Source organism: Pseudorca crassidens, chromosome 4 (assembly GCF_039906515.1).
Source record: "Pseudorca crassidens isolate mPseCra1 chromosome 4, mPseCra1.hap1, whole genome shotgun sequence".
In the NCBI taxonomy this organism is placed as follows: domain Eukaryota; kingdom Metazoa; phylum Chordata; class Mammalia; order Artiodactyla; family Delphinidae; genus Pseudorca; species Pseudorca crassidens.
This window is the reverse complement of record NC_090299.1, coordinates 63,712,904-63,735,095: the sequence shown is the minus strand read 5'-3', so window position 1 is coordinate 63,735,095 and position 22,192 is coordinate 63,712,904. Positions and strand designations below refer to the sequence as shown.

General features: G+C 38.8%; 1 protein-coding gene across 4 annotated transcripts; it reads right to left on the bottom strand.

The window, feature by feature from the left end:
* Window positions 1-7,459: 7,459 nt before the first annotated feature.
* Window positions 7,460-21,833, bottom strand: LIAS (lipoic acid synthetase). 4 transcript variants are annotated; one of them, XM_067735745.1, is made up of 11 exons: window positions 21,647-21,830; window positions 20,367-20,539; window positions 19,311-19,404; window positions 18,324-18,404; window positions 16,999-17,155; window positions 16,855-16,912; window positions 14,883-15,011; window positions 12,573-12,718; window positions 11,859-11,929; window positions 11,022-11,133; window positions 7,460-7,807 (listed from the first exon to the last, which is right to left on the bottom strand). In XM_067735745.1, the coding sequence occupies exons 1-11, from the start codon at window positions 21,689-21,691 to the stop codon at window positions 7,755-7,757; spliced, it is 1,119 nt and encodes a 372-aa protein (XP_067591846.1). In that variant the 5' UTR covers window positions 21,692-21,830; the 3' UTR covers window positions 7,460-7,754. The 4 variants fall into 4 exon arrangements, 3 of the variants coding, with proteins under 3 accessions (XP_067591846.1, XP_067591847.1, XP_067591845.1); XM_067735744.1 differs by lacking the exon at window positions 7,460-7,807 and adding an exon at window positions 7,857-8,290 and having other exon boundaries at window positions 21,647-21,831; XR_010942957.1 differs by lacking the exons at window positions 7,460-7,807; window positions 11,022-11,133 and having other exon boundaries at window positions 12,573-12,714; window positions 21,647-21,831.
* Between the last annotated feature and the right edge of the window lie 359 nt (window positions 21,834-22,192).

Genomic DNA, 22,192 nt, shown 5'->3' with positions numbered 1-22,192 from the left:
TTCAATGCCTAGGATTGATAAGTAAACTGATAAGTAAACATGTAAAATACAGTTACTGATTAGAAGGTAGGAGAACTGGTAAGTGGAAGAAAATACAAAAGACAGTTCATAGAGCCATGTAAACTGGCTCTTTGTAATGGGGAAAAATCTCCCAGTGACTGGGCAGGTAACTTACAGCTATTTGAGGCCTTTGTATGAAAAGTTGGAATAAGATGGTTAGCCTTGTTCTCCCCTATTAAGAAAATTAAAGACCATGTGTATTTTAAAAGCTGATACAAGATTTCTGTTTTTAGGCGAATTCCCTGGTGGCCTAGTGGTTAGGATTCCAGGATTTCGCTGCCGTGGCCCGGGTTCAATCCCTGGTTGGGGAACTGAGAGCCCACAAACTGCACAGGTGTGGTAAAAAAAGATTTCTATTTTTATTAGCTAGTACTTTATGTGAGACTATTAACTAGTAATTAAAATTGAAAATAATACATGGACATGATTTTTAAAAATTCAAATAGATACAAAAGAATATATAAAAAAGTAAAATCTGTCTCCCACAATATGTTCTCCAGAAATCATGTGTTATTCCACTTAAGACTTCCAGCTTTAAATCCTGACTGCATTATTTTCCTCATCCGTAAAGTAGAGATAATTCATCTCTAACTCAGCTGTTATGCAGATTACATGAGATCAGTGACTACACAGAGATCTTACTGGCAGTGGCCGGCAGGTGATGGGCACTCCCGTTAGGCCCACTGACCCAGAGCCACGTGTAGGCTCTGGAGTCACTAAGAGTACAGTAATTAACACAGCCTTACAGGGCAGGCACTACACTGAGTGGTTTAGGTGCATTTTCTCATCTATTCCTCATGTAAGGCCTTTGAGGTAAGTTCCATCCCATTTTCTGGTGGAGGGCAGAAGGCTAGAAAGATTAAGTAACTTGCTCACAGTCACGACCATTTGAATAGGAGCTTTTCTTACTTGAAGTTGAAAGCATCCTAATTTCAGAGGTATTATTATTAAGAGTGGGCACTTGTGACCTTAAGCAGACTGATGGGATAGCATCCCAAGGGAAGAAACAGATGATGGATAGGGCAAAACAGCATGAGCGGCAGCAGAGAAGGATGTAAATACTTGCCTTTCCCCCTCCCAGGGACTCCCAACTACTAGAAGAGGGTCTGAGGTTCTGCAGGGGGTAGGGATGGGGAAGAAGAGGAGTGAGGTTCAGTAAGACAAACTATTGAAGTTAAGGTCTCGTTTTCTATGTAAGTTCATTTGTACTCACATTTGAGTAACCCTATTTAAACTATTTCAAATTGGGTGTCTGTGTACCCACTATAAGGCAGATGCTGTGTGGTGCTAAGAAATGGAGGGCACAGATGAATGAGAGCAATTTTGTGGAGAAGCTAAGACACATGCAGAAATAACTGACAAAATATGAAAACAGCCATAAATGATAAAAACAAAATGCTATCTGGGCACTTGAAGTGGGCCTTAACAGACAAACATGATCTTGATAGGGAAAGTGGGTCAAATGAGCACGTCAGTGGCAAAAGCAATGGGAGCAAAAAGACGCCTGCAGGAAAATTCAGACTGGTTCTAGGGAAAGCAAGTTGCTTTTTGTTTGGGGTTGGGAGCATGAAGAGGAACAGCTGGAGAAGACTGGAAGTTTAGACTAAGGACAGATTGTAGAAAGCCTTGAACTTCAGGCTGAGTTTGGGCTTCACTTAATAGTCAAAATGGAGACACCAATGGTTACACAACATTGTGAATGTACTTAATGCCACTGAAGTGTAAACTTTAGAACTGTTAAAATGATAAATGGAGGACTTCCCTGGAGGTCCAGTGGTTAAGAATCTGCCTTCCTAATGCAGGGGACGTGGGTTCGATCCCATGTCGGGGAACTAAGATCCCACATGCCGTGGGGCAACTAAGTCCGCGCCGCAGCTACTGAGCCTGAGCCACAACTAGAGAGCCCGTGTGCTGCAACTACTGAGCCTGTGTGCTCTAGAGCCTGTGCGCCACAACTAGAGAGAGGCCTGCATGCCACAACGAAGATCCTGCGTGCCGCAACTAAGACCCAATGCAGCCAAATAAATAAATAAATATTTTTTAAAAATGATAAATGGAATCACCGAAGGTTTTCTTTTTAAAATGCAGTCATTTTCTTTCTTTTTTTTTTTTTTTGCGGTACGCGGGCCTCTCACTGTTGCGGCCTCTCCCGTTGTGGAGCAGAGGCTCCGGACGCGCAGGCTCAGCGGCCATGGCTCACGGGCCCAGCCGCTCCGCGGCATGTGGGATCTTCCCGCACCGGGGCACGCACCCGTGTCCCCTGCATCGGCAGGTGGACTCTCAACCACTGTGCCACCAGGGAAGCCCTGCAGTCATTTTCTTAAAAAAAAAAAAAGATATCTGTTAGTCATACTAAAGGACAGACTCAAACTTGCTTTCCAGAGTTGCTGCCCCAAACTAGATGTTACCATCTAGTTTATTCATACATTGACACTGTATTAAAGTTTTAGACCAAAACCCAGGCATGAATATATCATTAGTGCCAGACTTGCAAAATAATACTTACAAGGGACCTTTAAACTTCAGAGGATAAGTTGGATACAGTGACCTCTTGCTGTCTTCCTCCCTTCCTTTTCCTGAATATAGTCCAAAAGATCACTCATTGTAGATCTGCATTTTACAATATACCACTAGTAACAAGGCAGATTATTTTAGGTGAACATACATTTTTCTTAATTTTAATAGGCATTTATTTTAAAGGCATTAGAATAAACATGACTTACAAATTATATTAGTTAGTATATAAACTTGACAGCTCTAACAGAGACCAAAAATGATAGTGTTTTAAACAGAAGGGAAACATATTTCGCTCAGACATGGAAGTCCAGGTCAGTGGTCCACAGCTGGCAGAGTACTTCCATAGTCATCAGAGGCTCAGACTTCATCACTTGGGCTCTGCCACCCTTTACACAAGTCTCCTATCTCATGGTTCAAGATGGCTGCTCCAGCTACAACATCATGTTCTCATTCCAGCCAGCAGGGAAGGGGAAAGAGAAGGGAAAAGTAGGACCCACCCTTTAACAGCACATTCAGAAGTAGCACAAATCATTTATGCTCACATACCATTGGTCCCAACTTAGTCACATATCCACAACCGGCTGCAAAGGACCCTGGGAAATACAATTTTTAGCAGGATAATCAACCACACGCCAGCTAAATATTCTACATGAAGTTTCACTTTAAAGGAATTTAAGTTTAGAAGTTTAGTCAATTGTAAAAAAAAAATTAATATATAATACTATAGTTCCCATTCAGATAGGGCAAAACTTTGTGACGGTTTTACATGAATGACTGGAGTTTAGGAAACAGTGGTAGGTGATGTATTTTAATTAGTAACACTAAACATAGTGTTTGTTAGTTTTTCTAACACTAATGAGCAAGCATACATAATGGCAAACATACAGATGTAAAGTGAATATTAAATGTTACTTGTTCTCTACCAATGATTTTCAAACCATGACCGACCCAAGCATCCAGAGATGCTTCAGGAATTCAGCAAATGATTGATTTAAATATAAACATAAATACATATATACACACATAGATAATTATATATGTAAAATTATCTACAAAGCTACTATTAAAAAGACAGCAAGCCGAGTTCTTGGTCAACATGGCAAACTGAGCACACATTTATATCCTCTCCCTTCTAAGGACACCATTAAAATTACAGTGAGAGGGGGAAAAGCCATAATCCAATAAAGCAAAGAGAATAGGAGGGGGCCATCAGTGGTCAAGAGATTTTAAATAAATTTCTGGAAAGCCTTGAGTGGATAGATGTATACGGACTAAAGAGAAGAGTTGCTTCCTGGAATATTGATGTGAGGGCCAGAGGAGGAGGCCCTGCCCAGCAGAACAGCAGAGACTCTACCCAAAAGGAGGTGGGAGAGAGAGGGGCACCCACCAGGGCCTTAACTGTAGGTCTTTAACTTGAACAGTCAACCTTCTCATCTCATCCACCTCTAGAGGCACAATGACAGGCAGCCTGGCATTTACACCCATGTGATTACATCTTCCAGCCCCCAGGGTCAAGGGGAAAAAAAAAAAAAAAGGTAGGTGGAGGCAGGGTGAAGTTTCTTCTCTAAAGAAATTGATTCGACTGCCTGGGGAGAACTATAACAATGAGTACTGTTCTCCACCAGAACAAACCCTAAGTCCAATACCAGCTGTCTGCAAGTCTGCCCTAAAGCAAAGCCAGCAAGTCAAAGCACTGTCTGCACTTTTGGGTTACATGCGTTGAATTAACCACATGCACTATTTTCATTCTCTCCTGAAATCTCACTAAAACGGCAGAAAAGAAATAAGAAAGCTGTAAATAGATAAGGACAAAGAATGAGAAAGGAGGCACCAGTAGATGAGAGATGTCAAACAATTTTTAGAAAGTGGACCAGCGGAGGCTAAGTAACTTACTATAAAGAGCAAGCAGAAACTTCAATGCCCACATAAGGGACTGCCTTCTAGATGTAGGTAACTGGTCCCTGAGAAGACCACAAGAATTAGAGGCACCACATACCACAACAGGTGGGGTTTAGGTGTGGGGCTAAACACAGGGGACTTTGATGGAAGGCTGTATAAGGAAGAGTTGACTGCACCCAAGTCTCTACCCTACCCACACCAAGAAACTCCCTTTGCCACCCCTTACTCTCATGGGATATTAGAGGTTTATTTTCAGGAGGAATAGAATTAGAAAGGTTCAGCCTTGGGGAGGGTGTTAGTAAGTTGCCAGACTGGAAACGAGGAAACTAAATAAAAGCCTGCCTGTGGAACAGAGACCCACGCTCCCCTAACCAGCTTGCTTTTACTCATCTGGCTCTGAGTAAGCAGGCAGCCAAGTTTATAACCCTCAAGGCAGGAGACTTGAGGATTATAATTATTATTTTCAATCCTGACATTTGGGAGTCACTCATTGAGAAATCTAGCTCATGCCCCAAACACGCTCCAGTGGAGCTCTATCAATTAGATAGCTCCCCCCACCCCAGCTTCCAAATAGCTTTAGAGTGGCTCATCACTTAGTATGTCTGTACAGCCAAGGAGATGAAGGAGAGCCACACAAAAGGCAGAGACCAAAACAAACAAAGGAAACAGAGACAATGCTCAATGCAGAGAATGACACTATCCTCAGAGAGAAAAATGGAAGAACTTGTAGCTAGGAAACAAGAACAGAATGCTATTTAAAAGGGGGGAAAAAATCAGAGAACTGCTCTTGAAAATTAAAATGTGGTGGCCAAAATTTTAGCAAGAGAATAATTATCAAATGAAATTTTCATGGAAATCCAATACAAAATAGATTAAATGGTATTTTATTAGCACAAATGTATGTGTGGCTTCTGAGTAGCTGGGAGTCCCCACAAGGATGAAGGGCATGTACTCAAATCTCTCTCAGCGGCTGCTCCTGCTGTTCTGCTCTACTGATACTCTGAATCTTTCTTTGGGGTGTTATTCCCATTTTTCTGCCTAAGTCCACTGGAGCTCATGCTTCTTAATGCAGTAATACAAATAATATCTCTAAAGTGAAGATGTTTTCAGGGAATTCCCTGGCAGTCCAGTGGTTAGGACTCGGCACTTTCACTGCTGGGGCCTGGGTTCTATCCCTGGTCAGGGAACAAAGATCCCCCAAGCTGCATGGTATGGTCCAAAAAATAATAATAATAATAATAATAATAGTAAAGATATCTCACCAAACAGGAATTGGGTTTCAGGGTTGGCTGATTCAGTGGCTGGAAAGGGGACAGTGACCCCTGTACTAATTGATTTCTTAAAAACCATGTGTATTTGTCACTTTCACTTTCTTAAAAATACTATTGGTGCTACAGAAAGAAAAAGATCAGACATACTGAAATGGGCACATGCCAGATTTTAACACATTGGAGACCACTGATGCATTAACTTGTGCTGCGCGATCAAGAAATTTTGTATAGGCCACCTGCCATGTCTGTGCATTTAAATACACTTCTTTTTAATGCATCATTGTTTACGAAGGTCAAAGCTCTGCCTTGGCCTTTTAAAATTCAAGCCTGTCCATTCTTGTACATTTATGCAAGGGACTACACCTCTACAGCACCCACTCTCTACGCTCAAATGTCCAGCAAGATCCAGGCATTTGTTCACATATTCTAATGAGTGAATGAATAACAAATTCAGAAGATACTATTTGTGATTCCACTTTGAAACAAACATTTCCTGCTAATCATCTTTCAGGTTTTTGGATTAAATTTAACTGGAGAGTATGCTGAGATTACAAGATGTTTTAAATTTTAAAAATAACTTATCATTATTTAGCTGTATCAGTCAGGATTTTTCTCAATACTATATAACCAAAATAAAACAAAGGAGTAAGTAGACTGTTGAGGCCTGACAAAGACTGCAAACGTCATCCATGACTCCCAATTTCACATATGTATCAAAATAGCTTCATCTTATCATTCACTATTTTTATGTGTAGTTGTTACAAATCTAAAACCTTGACATACATTTGTGCTAATAAAATGCCATTTTAATTATTTTACATTGGGATACCAAACATTTCATTTGACAAAATGACTCTTCTGCTAAAATGTTTCATTACCAACTGCCTACACTGTGCAAAATTAGGAAACATCAGATTATGTTACAAAATCAGAGTCTGAAAAGTAATCCATTTTTCCGGTGAAATAATAGATTTTGAAGGAGGGTAGTTGCCGGAGATGTTAAAATGGAAAGTTGATGGGGTTAATTTTACACAGCAAAATTTGTTAGGATCTATAAGGAAAGTGAGTCAAAGTATATATGGCTCCCTGAGTTAAATTAAAATGTAACTAATTTTCAAAGTTATGCATTTTATTAAAAAAAAATTAGTTCACTTATTTAAAACTTCAAAACAAAATTGGCTATCCAAATTACATATTTTATAATATTGCCATCTAAGTACTTCCTTTGTGAGATGTAGTAGAAAAACAGGATTCAGAGTCAAAAGATGAATTTGAGTTCTAGTACTTAGGAAAGAAATTCCTCATTCAGGTCATTACTATGATAGAACACAGCCACCTCACCAGAGTGGTGAGAGGAATGAAAGGAACAAATGGATAGTGCATGTGATGTAGCAAACTATTATAAAATGAGAGTTAATATTTTATTTTTAGGTTATATTTCCCCATCTTGGACAACATCATGGTCTTGGTTTAATAGAGGTCCTAAATAAGCAATCAGCATAAAACTCTTCTGTAGGTATAAAGTAGTCATATCAATGTGAAGAGTCAACACTGAAACTCTTAAGTCTTTCTACATTATTCCAACGATGTTATGCTATTATGCAAAGGACATATGCTACTTATAAGTAAACAGATACAATCTCAATCTATTTTGACTTTCATCACAGTATGTCATTTTTCAGAAATGAAACGTGACAATGATGTATAGAGGCTTAAAAGATTTTCTACAAGTTTTTAATGTATTGTTTAAACTACACTATTAACAGTAAACTCTTACAAAGATGTTTTATGATTACATCATAACAAGCAATTGTTTACTGGGACAAAGAAGATATGCTAAAAGACAAATGAATTATTATAATTAAATATGCACAGCTTATTGATATCTTTCGTAAAACAAAAAGACTGGGATATATCCACTGAAGTTTAGGCATTCTGCCATCACTTCTGTTACCAACTGGAGTCAAAGTTTTAAAATTCCTGTGATCTTGAATGTCTTGTTAAGTGTTAGAGGGCTTTTGTTTTTCTTTTAGCCACCAGACTTTTCAGGAAAAATTCACCTATTTAGGAAAAATAAAAATACATTAATAGCAATTTAAAGTAAACTTCAGAATAATTATACTTCAGTGTTTCCCTTTAAAGAAGACTTTTGTATTTATTGGTGTTTTTCTCTTCTCAAATCTCAATGGCAATAATTTTCTAACCTCATATATCTTTGGTACTTTCCTCAACCATAATGCTTAGTCATTATTCTTTTTCTTTTAAAAGAGCTTTTTTTTTCATAAATTTATTTATTGTTCGTTTTTGGCTGCATTGTGTCTTTGTTGCTGCGCGCGGACTTTCTCTAGTTGTGGTGACCGGGGGCTACTCTTCGTTGTGGTGCGCGGGCTTCTCACTGCGGTGGCTTCTCTTGCTGTGAAGCACGGGCTCTAGGTGCGTGGGCTTTAGTAGTCGCAGCATGCGGGCTCAGTAGTGTGGCGCACGGGCTTAGTTGCTCCACGGCATGTGGGATCTTCCCAGACCAGGGCTCAAACCTGCGTCCCCTGCATTGGCAGATGGATTCTTTTTTTTTTTAATTATTTATTTATTTTTGGCTGTTTTGGGTCTTTGTGGCTGTGCGCAGGCTTTCTCTAGTTGCAGTGAGTGGGGGGTACTCTTCATTGCGGTGCACCGGCTTCTCATTGTGGTGGCTTCTCTTGTTGTGGAGCACGGGCTCTAGGCACTTGGGCTTCAGGAATTGTGGCTCGCGGGGTCTGGAGTGCAGGCTCAGTAGTTGTGATGCATGGGCTTAGTTGCTCTGCAGCATGTGGGATCTTCCTGGACCAGGGCTTGAACCCGCATCCCCTGCATTGGGAGGCAGATTCTTAACCACTGCACCACCAGGGAAGCCCAGCGGATGGATTCTTAACCACTGCGCCACCAGGGAAGTCCCTAGTCATTATTCTTAAAAAACTTTTTCTATCACTACAATTTTTACCATTACTCTTTCTAGTAAAGAAATATTATAAAGGGTGACCCTATTGTATCTGTGGGCTGCTTCTGTGCATTTATTCCACTTCATGTACACCATCTATTCCTCATCACCGACAAAGTATTGCTGTTGGCACAATTCATTTCAGAGAGCGATTCTGCTACATTATTAGCCCGGATCTGATGTTTATAAAACAGACCTTGCTGCAGTTGAGCAGATTCATTTGATGGCATCTCTTTAGCTTATTCCCCTCTAGGGAAGCAAGAGCTCTCATTTATAATGGGCTTGCTTTCTCTCCACCCCCTAAGACGTGCCTACGGACTAAGTTAGCTGCTTAGAGGGGGCCCTTTCACTTTTCCAGTCATTAGGGTTCCATTTAGTCTATCACTGTTATAGCATGGCTCAAAGCTTATTGGCAGAGTTCAGCACTGCAGGCCCGATTTTATGAGGAGTCTGATGAACTTCTCTGCCATCTTAATACATGAGTAGAATTGTGATGATTGTATCTGTACACAATCACCAAGAATCCTAAGACTCATAACCTTGCCAAGTAATGGAGAGAATAATCCGTGCTGCCCCATGCCTCATCTAAATCTGGTAAGAGTAGAACCATATTATCACATCCTAATCCATCATCTAAATCTAATACTTTGACCTTTTACTGGTAATTTTAAAGGAATTAAAAAGTTTATAATTCACTTCCTCATAATTGTTAGAAATTTTCCTTACCAAAAACAAAAACAAACAAAACAAAACAAAAAACAAACAAAAAAACCCAAACCAACAAAATAAAAAGTCCTTTCAAATGACATTATTCTACTCTGACCACCCTGGAAGCTGATGTTGGTCCTATCCTTTATATATATTTTTAGCTTGCCAATAGTGCTCCTTAAAGAATAAATCACTTATCATTATTGGTTTCCAAAATTCCCACATCCTGTCAGTCAGTGTTGAATCAAATTCTTGGGTTTTATAACTAAGATAAGCTGTTGTTAGTTCATTAAAATGTCTTCAGTTTCTTTACAGGAACACACTGAATATTACTAACATCGGAACATTAATTTTTACAAATAGAATTTATGCCTAATTTTAACACATCTAGGATTTAGACTCCACTATGTAAGTCATTTAAAAGATCATTAATAGTATAACATGGTTTGGACATACCCAAAAAACAACTAGCTGTTTATTCTTGTAATGGCCATTACCACATGACTTTATCTCTTGAAAAAGGCTTTTAGGACTTCCCTGGTGGCACGGCAGTTAAGAATCCGCCTGTCAATGCAGGGGACACGGGTTTGATCCCTGGTCCAGGAAGATCCCACATGCTGTGGAGCAACTAAGCCCATGCTCCACAGCTACTAAGCCTGTGCTCTAGAGCCCGTGAGCCACAACTGCTGAGCCCGCGTGCCACAACTACTGAAGCCTGTGCGCCTAGAGCCTGTGCTCCGCTACAAGAGAAGCCACCGTAATGAGAAGGCTGTGCACTGCAATGAAGAGTAGCCTCCGCTCGCCAAAATTAGAGAAAGCCTGTGTGCAGTGATAAAGACCCAACGCAGCCAAAAATGAATAAATAAATTAAAAAAAGAAAAAAAGAAAAAAAGAAACTGGCTTTTATTTTTATAAGTCAGCTCAAGCTACTGATCAAAATAAGAGCCGAAATTACAGAGGTAAAAAAATTGCATTGTAGGACTTCCCTGGTGGCGCAGAGTGGTTAAGAATCTGCCTGCCAATGCAGGGGACAGGATTCAATCCCTGGTCGGGGAAGATCCCACATGCTGCGGAGCAACTAAGCCCGTGCACCACAACTACTGAGTCTGTGCTCTAGAGCCCGTGTGCCACAACTACTGAAGCCTGTGCACCTAGAGCCTGTGCTCCGCAACAAGAGAAGCCACAGCAGTAAGAAGCCCATGCACCGCAAGGAAGAGTAGCCTCCGCTCGCCGCAACTAGAGAAAGCCCGTGTGCAGCAACAAAGACCCAATGCAGCCAAAAGTAAATAAATAAATTAATAAGTTAAAATAAATAATTGCACTGTAGATAATAAAATTACACTAAACATTTCCATAGGGAAAATAACCTTATGGATTTTTTTTCCTGTTGCTTCTGGGAGGAAAAACACAAAGATATTAATGCAAGCAGCAATGTTGTCAAATAGATACTTACCCTTACGGAGCAAAGTTCCTAAAGATATTTCAGAAAAAAAAAATTTTTTTTCTTCCCCACAAAAGACAACCACAGCTATTATCATTTTAATGTGGAAAATTACAGACTAAATAGAACCATGCTCTGCAGTCTAACTTACCTGCTTTATATGAAGAACGCACCAGAGGGCCACTTGCAGTATAATGAAATCCAAGTTCATTTCCTACTTTTTCCCAGTATTTGAACTTTTCAGGAGTAATGTATTCTTCAACCTAGATTTAAAGAATTAATTCTAGATTCTAGAATTTTCCTAAATCATTTCGGTTCTATACAAAAATCTACTTGTTGGCTACTCGGTCAGAACGTAATTATAGTGAAATTAGAGAAGGGGGAAACATATCAATTTGGAATTACATTAGCTATTCCAAAAGGGAAAGAAAATGAGACTATTTGTAGAGATTATATATCTGTATCATTCCTTTATTGACCAACAGGTACAATCAAAAATTAGTCACACCTATTTCTATAAGATTCCTGACAGAAAAAAAAAAAAAGATTCCTGAGGACAAGACTGTGTTACTCATCTTGTATCTTCTGCTCGGCACTGTGTCTGGCACATGGTCACTACTCAAGAAATGTTTTTTGAATGAATGAATAAATGTCCAATATAGAAATAGGGAGACCTACTTTTCTTTCTTACTTCACCTCTGGCTCTCATATAATTCTAAAACAAATCACAAGATCACCAAGTGTGAATGAACACAACTTTCCAACTTAAAAATTTTTTTCCTGTAGGTCACTTAAGTTATACAATTTGGGGGGCAGCAAATAAATGCCAGTGTAGCTGCTTTATGCAGATAATAAAATGGAAACTGGAACTTAGAAATATACACGGAACACTACACTAAAAAGCCAGCAGCTTCTTAATTTTACCTAAAGAAAATAAAGATTTAATTCAGATTACCATTAAACATTTGGCAATTTATGGTAGTTGTACCTTAAGGTGGCGCTTTGTTGGCTGCATATATTGTCCTAAGGTCAAACAGTCCACATCTGCTTCACGAAGTACTACAGGAAAAAAAGCACACGTTACATAAGCAGATGTTTCTACAATGCTAACTGTATGCATTGTTGTAAAGAGCAGCTTTTAATTATTATTTGAACTTATTACTCTTTGAACCAATAAATAACTGTAAGTTGGCCAAGGATCTTCAGGTAAAATAAAAGCTTTCATATTTTAAAAGTTAAGAAGCGCAAGAATCACAAAGCAAATGGATTTAATGGACTAAGGTTCAGCGAAGTCCAAAGCACACCATGTTGTGTAACGATTCTATAAGTAAGCACTTCCTCAAAGGCCTGAATTCATCCTAGTCATCTTTGGATTGTCAGTGCTTGACAGAGCTCCTGGTACCTGGCTGGACTCAAAAACTGTCTAATGAGTGAATAAGTGGACAAAATCATGTTTTCAGTTGATGAAAGGGTAAGAAATAAAATGGGATGCAAATTTCATATCCTGAGCATCCTGTACATCATTCCATAAAGTTTTAAGAAAACATACTTCCTTTCCTGCTGTTTACAACACATACTATACATATGTTCTCACTGGCACTTTCACTGAGACTATGGAGAAAGCATAACAGGTCCTTCAAAGTGGAACTCCTGCTATTACTCAAATTAAATGGAAAAGAGTTTTCATTTTCAATTTATTTACCTTTCATCATTGCATATACTTGCTCGTCATTCTCACCTAAACCCAACATTATAGATGTTTTAGAAATAACATCAGGTCGAACTTCCTTGGCATGTTTCAGTATGCGTAGAGACTGGTCAAAATTGGCCCGGGGATCACGAACCTTCCTTGAAAACAGCAAAGCTGTTGTCAGCATGAATAACCACAAGCTCAACTAAGTACATAATTATGCAAGCAACGTGAAAGACCAGAAAAGTACATTCTGGACATCATGCTACATCATATGGTTCAATGGTAACATTTTTGCACAAATTTCTAAGTGCTACTTTAAGAAAGAAAATCAGGCTTCACTAGGCCCCCAACTCTGTTGACTTTTCAGGCCTTTCAAGCCTGGGGCAGAGAAAATGAGAATGGAAGTAATGAATGAAATAATTCATTTTATGAATTACTCATTGAGAAACCAGGATTCCGAAGCTGAGAATAAGTGATTAGAAGAGTAGTCAAGAGAGAAGGGGAAAAAAGTGGAAGAAAATCTCGATACTGAACAAAGAAAAAACCATTTAACCTGAACCATTTCAGAGGAATGAAACTTTTATGTTCATTTCTAAAGACTAAGCTGCCCTCTGCTGGTAAGTATATAGCTTGACATCTCTTAGGTAAAAAAATACATGATTCTGGAATTTTCACTGCAAAGGATAATGTTTTTTATTATTTTTAAAAATTAATTAATTAATTTAATTTTTGGCTGTGTTGGGTCTTCGTTGCTGTGTGTGGGCTTTCTCTAGTTGTGGTGAGTGGGGGCTACTCTTTGTTGCGGTGTACTGGCTTCTCATTGCAGTGGCTTCTCTTGTTGCGGGGCACGGGCTCTAGAGCACAGGCTCAGTAGTTGTGGCGCACGGGCTTAGTTGCTCCGCAGCCATGTCGTATCTTCTGGGACCAGGGCTTGAACACGTGTCCCCTGCATTGGTAGGTGGATTCTTAACCACTGTACCACCAGGAAGTCCTGGATAATGTTTTTAAAATGAAAACAGAGAAACTGGCACCCACTGGTGGTGGTATCATGAGATATGACAGGGTTGGAACAGGCTGTGTGCTAGACTTCAACAGGGGCCAAACCAACATGGCTTAAATGGATAAGGCCCAAAGGACACAAAGTTGGTGATGTTAAATCAGCCTTCATTTGAATTCTAATGTACCTTTATTCTGTGTAATTGATTTGTTGTTATGGTTGTTATTTTTAATCAGAGACCAGTTCACAGGGAAGAGAGGAAACAAATTAATAAATTTTAAAATAATCACAGAGACTTCTCTGGTGGTCCAGTGGGTAGGACTCCATGCTCCCAATGCAGGGGGCCCAAGTTTGATACCCAGTCGGGGAACTAGATCCCACATGCATGACACAATGAAGATCCCTCATGCAGCAACTAAGACCAGGTACAGCCAAGATAAATAAATAAATAAATATTAAAACACACACACATACACACACACAATTGATAATAAGGAAATTACTTTTTGGAAGTTATTTCTCCACTGAATTCAAGTCATGCTCCCTAATATATTTATGATTTAGTGGAAATGCTGGTTATTGTTTATCCTACTTCTTTCTTTAACACAGAATAATGTGTAGAACCTAATAAAATCACTATCAAATGCTTTACTAAAATAATGAAAATGAATTATTAATCTTGCCCCAAATTTTTCATTTTTCTGAAATATGAAGGTACTTATTGATGTAGAATAACAATCTGTAATTATTCCTAACTACTAAAATCATTAGGAAGAGTAAGACAGCATAGTATCTACTTTTTAAAAGAGATCTGAAATACATCTGAGTGTACTAGGTTTTTCTTCAGCATCATTTACTGCATATATTATTGCCAAGTGGATGGTTAAAAGACTTTTTTTAGAACTACAATCAAAGCAATTGCTCGAGTAAGTTTTTCTTCTTGAAAACTGTTCTTTGAAAAAAACAGCTCGTTGGTACCTGCAATGATACTTTACAAAAAAAAAAAAAGAAAGAAAAAAAAGACGCTCATTATGTGTGTGTGTACCAAAATGTATACACACATGTATAAATATATAAGTATATATATTACACTTAGATGTTAGTAATTGATACTACTAGGTGGAAATATTATGGGTGATGTTTACATTCTTTTTGTTGGCTACATTTTTTTATTTTTCTGCAATAGACATATGTTGTTTTTGTTTAAAAACCGAGTTCACTTTATAAAAGCGAATTACAAAGTTCTCCCCTGAAACAAGTGAGAAAATGTAGCAGATTCTGACCCTCCAAACTTCCCAACATTACTCTGTATATGAAATCACCTTTGTAATTCTGGAACTGTTTCTACATTATGTGCATACACATCTAATCCTGACAGAGCAACTTTTTCTATTGCTTTAAGATCTCCTCGGAAATCAGGGGTGAGACATTCCACAAGGATTTTTGGATTCCTAGGGTGAAAAAGAGATAAGTGTCAAACTGAGGAAAAGAATTGACATAACTATTGCTCAAAATAGGAGCCACCAGTACTCATTCAGTATCAGTTTCAACACGGTAAGCTTTAGAACCTTGCCAAGAATAGCATGAACACACAAATGTTTATATATGAACTGTTAAATGAAAAACAAACAAAAAACCCCCCAAAAAACCAAACAAACCTATAACATCAAATAATGTGCACACTGTGGTTAAAACACATATGCATGTAAATAATGATCAGAATAAATTTTGGTAAATTTTGGGATTATATAGAATTTTAAACTTTATTAAGTAGGTATTAAAAAATTGTTTAAAGGAATTAAAATACAAATATAAAACATTAAATATAAAATAACCATTGTATTTTTTTAGAAAATAAATTGGGATATCTCTTATGTGAATGCAAATATTAATTCCTTTAATTCTGCATTCTTTTAAAATTCATGAATAGTGCCCTCCTCGCATCCTCTAGACAAATATTTCACAAGTGCTCTGACCTTTAAAAACTATCTTCTGAGTTGCTGAGTCATGAGCTTTGCTTAAATGAAATACAAGCTAAACATTAATCTTCCTATTTATATTCTGGCTATATTTATGCATTCAAGCATTAAAATATGAACTAGGTCATAAAGCTGCTCCCTTTGACAAGTAGTAGAAATGACTGGGAAACTAAAACTTTTTCACAAACCCAACTGCAAAGTTTTTTTTGGAGCTGTTTCATGCGAGAACAGATGTAGAAAGGACCACATACACACCCTCCCATGGATACAAGAGATGTTCAAAGAACACATCTTGTAACCTACGGTTTTTTTAACTGCAAGTTGAGACTCATTAGTAGTTTGTCAGATCAATTTTGTGGGTGGCAAACAAAACTTTTTTTAAATGAACTGTAAAAAAATAAAATAGAAAATATTGGGGGAATCACTGAAAAAACATTTACTGAGGGTGCTAGACTAGTACTGAGCTGTAGAAAATAAGCATAGGACTTTCCTGGTGCAGTGGTTAAGAATCCGCCTGCCAGTGCAGGGGACATGGGTTCGAGCCCTGGTCCAGGAAGATTCCACATGCCTTGGAGCAACTAAGCCTGTGCACCACAACTACTGAGCCTGCGCTCTAGAGTCCGCAAGCCACAACTACTGAAGCCCGCGCACCTAAAGCCCGTGCTCCACAACAAGAGGAGCCACCGCAATGAGAAGCCCACGCAGCACAATGAAGAGTAGCCCCCGCTCGCCACAACTAGAGAAAGCCCGCGCAGCAATGAAGACCCAATGCAGCCAAAAATAAATTAATTAATTAAAAAAAAAAAAACCTCCTTTTTAAATGCTTTTTAAATACATAGAATTTACATGTTAATAAAATGTGAGTTATGGGTAAAATTCCCAGGGCATATCAATAGTGATAAAATTTATATCAAGATTACATATTTTAACAATGTGGGAGTTTATCTCATCCTAACTTCTTCTAGATGATGGTTTATTTAAATCAGTGCTAGGAAGATTAGTTTTATACTTCTCATAAAATTACTCAAAGTTTAGACTGATACTCAAATATGAAGGAGGGGCTCTATGGACTAAAGGTCCATGAATAAGTTTGTGTCCCTACATCCCTAAAATTTCTGCGAATATGTATCTGTATGTTTGAATACGACTTTTCTGGAGAAAAGACCACATAATTTCCAGCAGATTATGAGACAGGTTTATAATCCCCACAAAAGGTTAATAACCACTGCTTTAAGGTAAAGACCTAAAATAAACTGAATTTACATGGATCAAAAGTCCTTAAATTACACAAGCAAATGCAAAAACAAGTAAGTACCTTTCCTTTAAGTAAGACACAGTCTTTGCAAAGTGCTCAGCTCCTCCATCAGGCATATCTAGAAACAAAAGAGTCCATTGCTTAAGATGATGTCATAACTTGATAAGAGCCAATTTCTGGAAGAGGTAATGACGATGCACTAACCATCTCGATCCACAGACGTCAGGACTACATAATCCAGACCCCACTCTGCAATTGCCTTTGCAGTATTGTAGGGCTCATTGGCATCCAGTGGAGGTGGATTTCTTGCAGTCTTAACAGAACAAAATCTACAACCTCTTGTACATGTGTCACCCATCAACTAGAATAGAGATGTTACAATTTAAATCAAATAAACAGATGACTTAGAGAATGTAATGTTAAGGGAATAAAACTGCAATGAATGTATAAACTTTGATTCTGTTTTTAAGAAATTTAAAACATTCAAAGCTAAACAATACAGTTAAGGAATACAAACATATATGGTAAAACTAAAGAAAAAGAAAGGCAAGGGATAAAACCAGAGATTTCCATTATGGAGTATTCAGAATCACTCCTTCCTTCAAGAATTGACATTGCATAACTTAGATAAACTCTCTGGTTGGCTCTGTATTATTCCAGAAGGAGCTCTATCTCATAAGAATCCCCAGCTCCTCGTCTAAATAGTCTCTTGCTGATATAACTCAACAGTTTATCAGACATTCCCCAGATAAGTATGAACTTTCAGTTGCACATAATTTATATTTAACCCAATACTTCAATCTCCAAACTCCTCTGTATAAATAATATGGTAGATTGCACTGTTAATCCCATTTCTTACTCTATCATATTAAGATTATACATCTCACCCACTGCCATGTAACTTGCAGGACCCGCCTACTTGGGGAGGAAGTTATGTCTCTACTCCCACTCATGCTTGGCTTGAGTGGCTTATTTTGGCCAATAGAATGATAGCAGCCATGATGAAGCAGAAACCTCAAATGTGCATGGATGGCTTGCCCTCTTGTGCTCCTTCCATCCTCCATGATAAGAATATGCCTTGGAGAGCCACCGGTCCATGAATAAAGCTCTCTAGAGCAGACCTGAATCCAACCTACTTCCTGGAGTCCAGCTTAGCCCAGTCAAGAACAGATGAACACAGGCCAACTGAAAGTCCCATAAGGGAGAAAAATAAATGCTTATTATTTAAGGGGCAAAATGAATAACAAGTTAAGCCAACATGAAGAACATTTCCAAAAATTAATAGAAGAGATATGTCAAGGCAGCACATGATTAACCATCAGGTAGATGGAAGAATCAATAACAGACTTATTCAGAGAAGGGTGAGATCATAACAGGCTGGATTATTCTGTCGGGTTTTTTCCCACATTTCTCATAAACTCATATGTAACAAGAAATCTGATCAGAGATTCATAATGTATATTTGTAGGAGAAAGACACAAAACATTTCCTTTCAGTCTCTAGACTTTAGAATTTGAGGCTGGGCTTACCATGATTGTGGCAGTGGCAGTGGCATGTTCTCCGCCCCCCCAACACTCTCCAATATTGGGACATCGAGCTTCCTCACACACCTGTGGGTAAAAGGGAACTGAGTACGGTCAGGTTGAAAAAACTTACCAACTGAGCAAATTAGTCAACAGGTATGTTTACACTATCCATTCTTCACAGCATATTTATGAAGAAATTCACTATTCAAAAATGCTGTTAAAACTGTCGAAGTATATAGATATTAGGATTCCATTTTTAAATTAAAAACTATATGAAGGGGGCTTCCCTGGTGGCGCAGTGGTTAAGAATCCGCCTGCCAATGCGGGGGACATGGGTTCGAGCCCTGGTCTGGGAAGATCCCACATGCAGCGGAGCAACTAAGCCCGTGCGCCACAACCACTGAGCCTGGGCGCCTAGAGCCCCGAACCCCATGCACCGCAACGAAGAGTAGCACCCGCTCGCCGCAAGTAGAGAAAGTCCACACGTAGAAACGGAGACCCAACGCAGCCAAAAATAAATAAGTAAATTTTAAAAAAACAAAAACAAAAAAAACCTATATGAATGTATATATTTTACATGTGCAAATAAAAAGCCCTGCAAGGGTATATGTTGAACAGTTAAAGTGGTATAACAGTTAAACATTTGAGATTGCACATAGGATGCTTCACATTTAATATACCCTTTCCAACAAGCATGTACTTAATTTGTAATATAAAACACACAAAAACCCTCATTCCCGAAACTGCAGAAAAAAATTTTTTTTGTTTGTACTGTTAAATGAAAGGTTAAAAAATACAATTACTTTTTGTTTCTTTTGCAGGGAAAATAATCTTTAAATGTATTTCCATTACTGAGAGTAATGTATCACTAAACATCTTTATTTACTTTCCTTGCTATTTTTGATATGTATTTTATTAATTTTTAAGTTACATATATATGAAAATTACGGCTTCTGGTAAAGAGGGATATTTAACCCTCTGATAACTTACTGTATGAAGATTTAAATTCCGCAATGTATTTTTCAGTTTATTGTAATTTTTCCCCATGGGAATCTCTGTCTTTAGCCATGGAGGTAGTCTTAACCTGAGGAAAGCCAAATATAACTATACATTAACAAGTATGTTCCCAAATAATCACACAGCTTTGAAGTTACTCTGCTCTATTACAATTCCTAGTTAGGAATTTTCCCCCCATAATCCTGGATTAACTCTTTTAATTTCTGCCATAGGAGTAATAACAGAGAATGAAATTTAGATTTGCTCAAACCACTTTAGAAAACACCTATAACTGTGTCTAGCAGGGCACTGTGCTCATGTCTACTTTTGCAAAGGCACAGAGTAACACCATCCCAATAAAAAAATGAAGAAGCTTTTGAACATCTCATTCCCTAAAAAATAATACTGACAAAAAATTCTATATTTGTTCAGATTAAGGAGAGACCCCCACAAGTGGACTTTCTGCTCTACATTCTAGATTTTGATAGTTATTAAGTGGAAAAAAATCTAAAATTTGGAGTGAAGACTACATTTCCTCAGGTTCCCTTTGACTTCCACCCACTTGTGATCTGTAAGTTGCTAGGTAAAGTATCTCCCAATACAATTTGCTCTCTGCACTAAATTCCCTTACAATTCTTTTAAACTAAGGCATGCTATCCATAGATCATATGTACATTGACTAGGCGAAGCAACAAGTTAGATCACCGACACCCAGTAACAATGAAAAACTTGTTAAAGTGTAATAGACTAGTAACAAGGTGATAATCTTTGCTCTCTGAAGAAATTTGTTGCTGGGTGGAAAATGGGAGATGGTGTAGGATGGCTAAGTCCTAGGAAGGTTGAAGAAAAACTGTCAGAGGGCAGAGAGAAAAGAAATAGATTCCAACAATCTCACCTATTCACCTATTCTATGTTTGTTATCACTTCTTTCTAATGATGTTTAGCTAAATTTAACAAGCTGATTAAAATATACCCTAGGGCTTGGTTATATCTGAAAATGATGCACTATGAAGAAATGGGACATTAAAGTTACCTCAAAATTTCAATTACCTTTCTCCTTTCTGGCGTTTTAAGTCTCCTTTATATTCGTCCCAGGTGCTCTTGTCTGCTAGATCACCAGATACAAAATCTTGAAGGTCTGGTCCATTCTGCAAAAATTTCTTTTTTTTATCTGGCAAGGAACTTACTTCTCTGACTGGACTGCATAAATATCTTCCAAATACCTAAACAAAGGGTTCATTATGACATTTATTTAGTGGGGTTTGGAATAACTTAGTTTTAACCTATTTTAATACCTAAAAGGAAGGGTAAAGCCCAGAGAACTGATTCAGAAATTATGTCAAACTATTTACAAGCTCTGTGTAGGAGCTGAGAATCTAAGATTAAGGAGGACCCAAAGGGAACAAACCAAACCTAAAGGAGAACGGGAGCTGACCATTTCCTGCTGGATTTAGAATAGATTTGGAAACCATTGGAACTGGCTAACATGCCACACTTTTCATGTAACCCATTTAGGTACTAAAAGTCTGTTTTTCAAGTTTAAATTGCAATAAGGGAGAAGACGCTACAGCTTTGAATTTTCTATTCCTGACTTGAGTCAAGGACATTTAAATGAAATTTGAAGTAAATCTCTCTGCTTTGGACTTTGGATAAGCATATGTGTTAAAACGTAGAAGTGCTCAACTAGTTTCACAGAACTTGAAGAAGGGAAACCAAACCTAATGTTTTAATTTTCTAGGTTACATTCTGTGTTTAAAGAAGGAAGTCACTCAATATGTATTTGACCATAAGAAGCCATTGGCTTCTAGATCTGAACACACACGGACAAGACAGCCAAAACACTATAAAATTCAAGTCAGTACTTACAAAGCAAAAGAACCTTCAAGAATTAAAAAAAAAATACAGTGCCTATTAATGCTGCACGATTGCTATTGTACTTGCCCAGGTCTCCCACTCGAGTCTAGAGCATAGATTTGGGTTCTAATTGCCCAAACTGGTGTCTAGTACACAAGAGCTCAACACAAAGCAGTAATCTGGAGTGCTCACCGCAGTGGTCCTATAACGCTCCAATAAATACAGAGTACAAATCACTGATACGCAGAAAAAAAGCTCTCAGCGCCAGCCAGAGAGACCTACAAACAAACCAGTACCAGAGACTTAACCTCGTTGGGGTGTCGGAAGAATTAAATGAGATACCACAAGAAAAATGTTTAGAACAGTACGTGGCTCGAAGTAAACACTCAGTAAGTGCTGGCATTATTGGGCGCTCTAAAGGGATGGGAGCCCCCTCCCCCCCCCCACGCCCGCACCCTGCTCGCCCCGCAGCTCACCCGGGGGCCCACGGTGCGGACCGCGCCCCCGCAGCGTAGAGACATCCCTCTCTTTTTTTTCTAGCAGGGCCGAGCGATCACTAATTCCCGGGAAAAAAAGATGGAAAAACCGTCACTCGACTTATGACCGACAAGCTGAGCCACACCTGACCCTGTGGAAGCTGCGCTGCTCCGCGATTGGCTGCTTTAGCCTAGTAGCGTCGCGCGCTTATGACGCCATACGCAGTACTCCTACGGCCTATAAGAACGTGATGACGAAAGACGTTCTCTCTTTGCTGCATCTACTGCGAGGTGAGGTTGGGTACCGTAATCGGTGGGCCTTGGGAATCTGAAGCCATCGGCTCAGGGAAAGCCAACGGCGCCAGTCTGGCCCTCGGAAGCCCTATTTTGGTTGTCTCCCCACGCGGCGAACGCCGTATGAATTTGGTGGTGATGGCATTCGAGCCCTGTGCTGGGCTTTTAGGCCTACTCCCGCTCCTCAGCCTTGCCGGGATGGCGCCGGCTTGATGGGAGTCCCAGGGTTGCGTTGAGCGGGAGTTGGCCCGT

Coding starts and splice junctions, on each gene's coding strand:
- LIAS (XM_067735744.1), bottom strand. CDS start 21,691: ATGTCTCTACGCTGCGGGGGCGCGGTCCGCACCGTGGGCCCCCGG. Junction 18,405..19,310: donor GGAATTTAAATCTTCATACA/GTAAGTTATCAG, acceptor TTTTACCCACAG/GTGTGTGAGGAAGCTCGATG. Junction 16,913..16,998: donor GACGTCTGTGGATCGAGATG/GTTAGTGCATCG, acceptor TTTTGTTTCTAG/ATATGCCTGATGGAGGAGCT.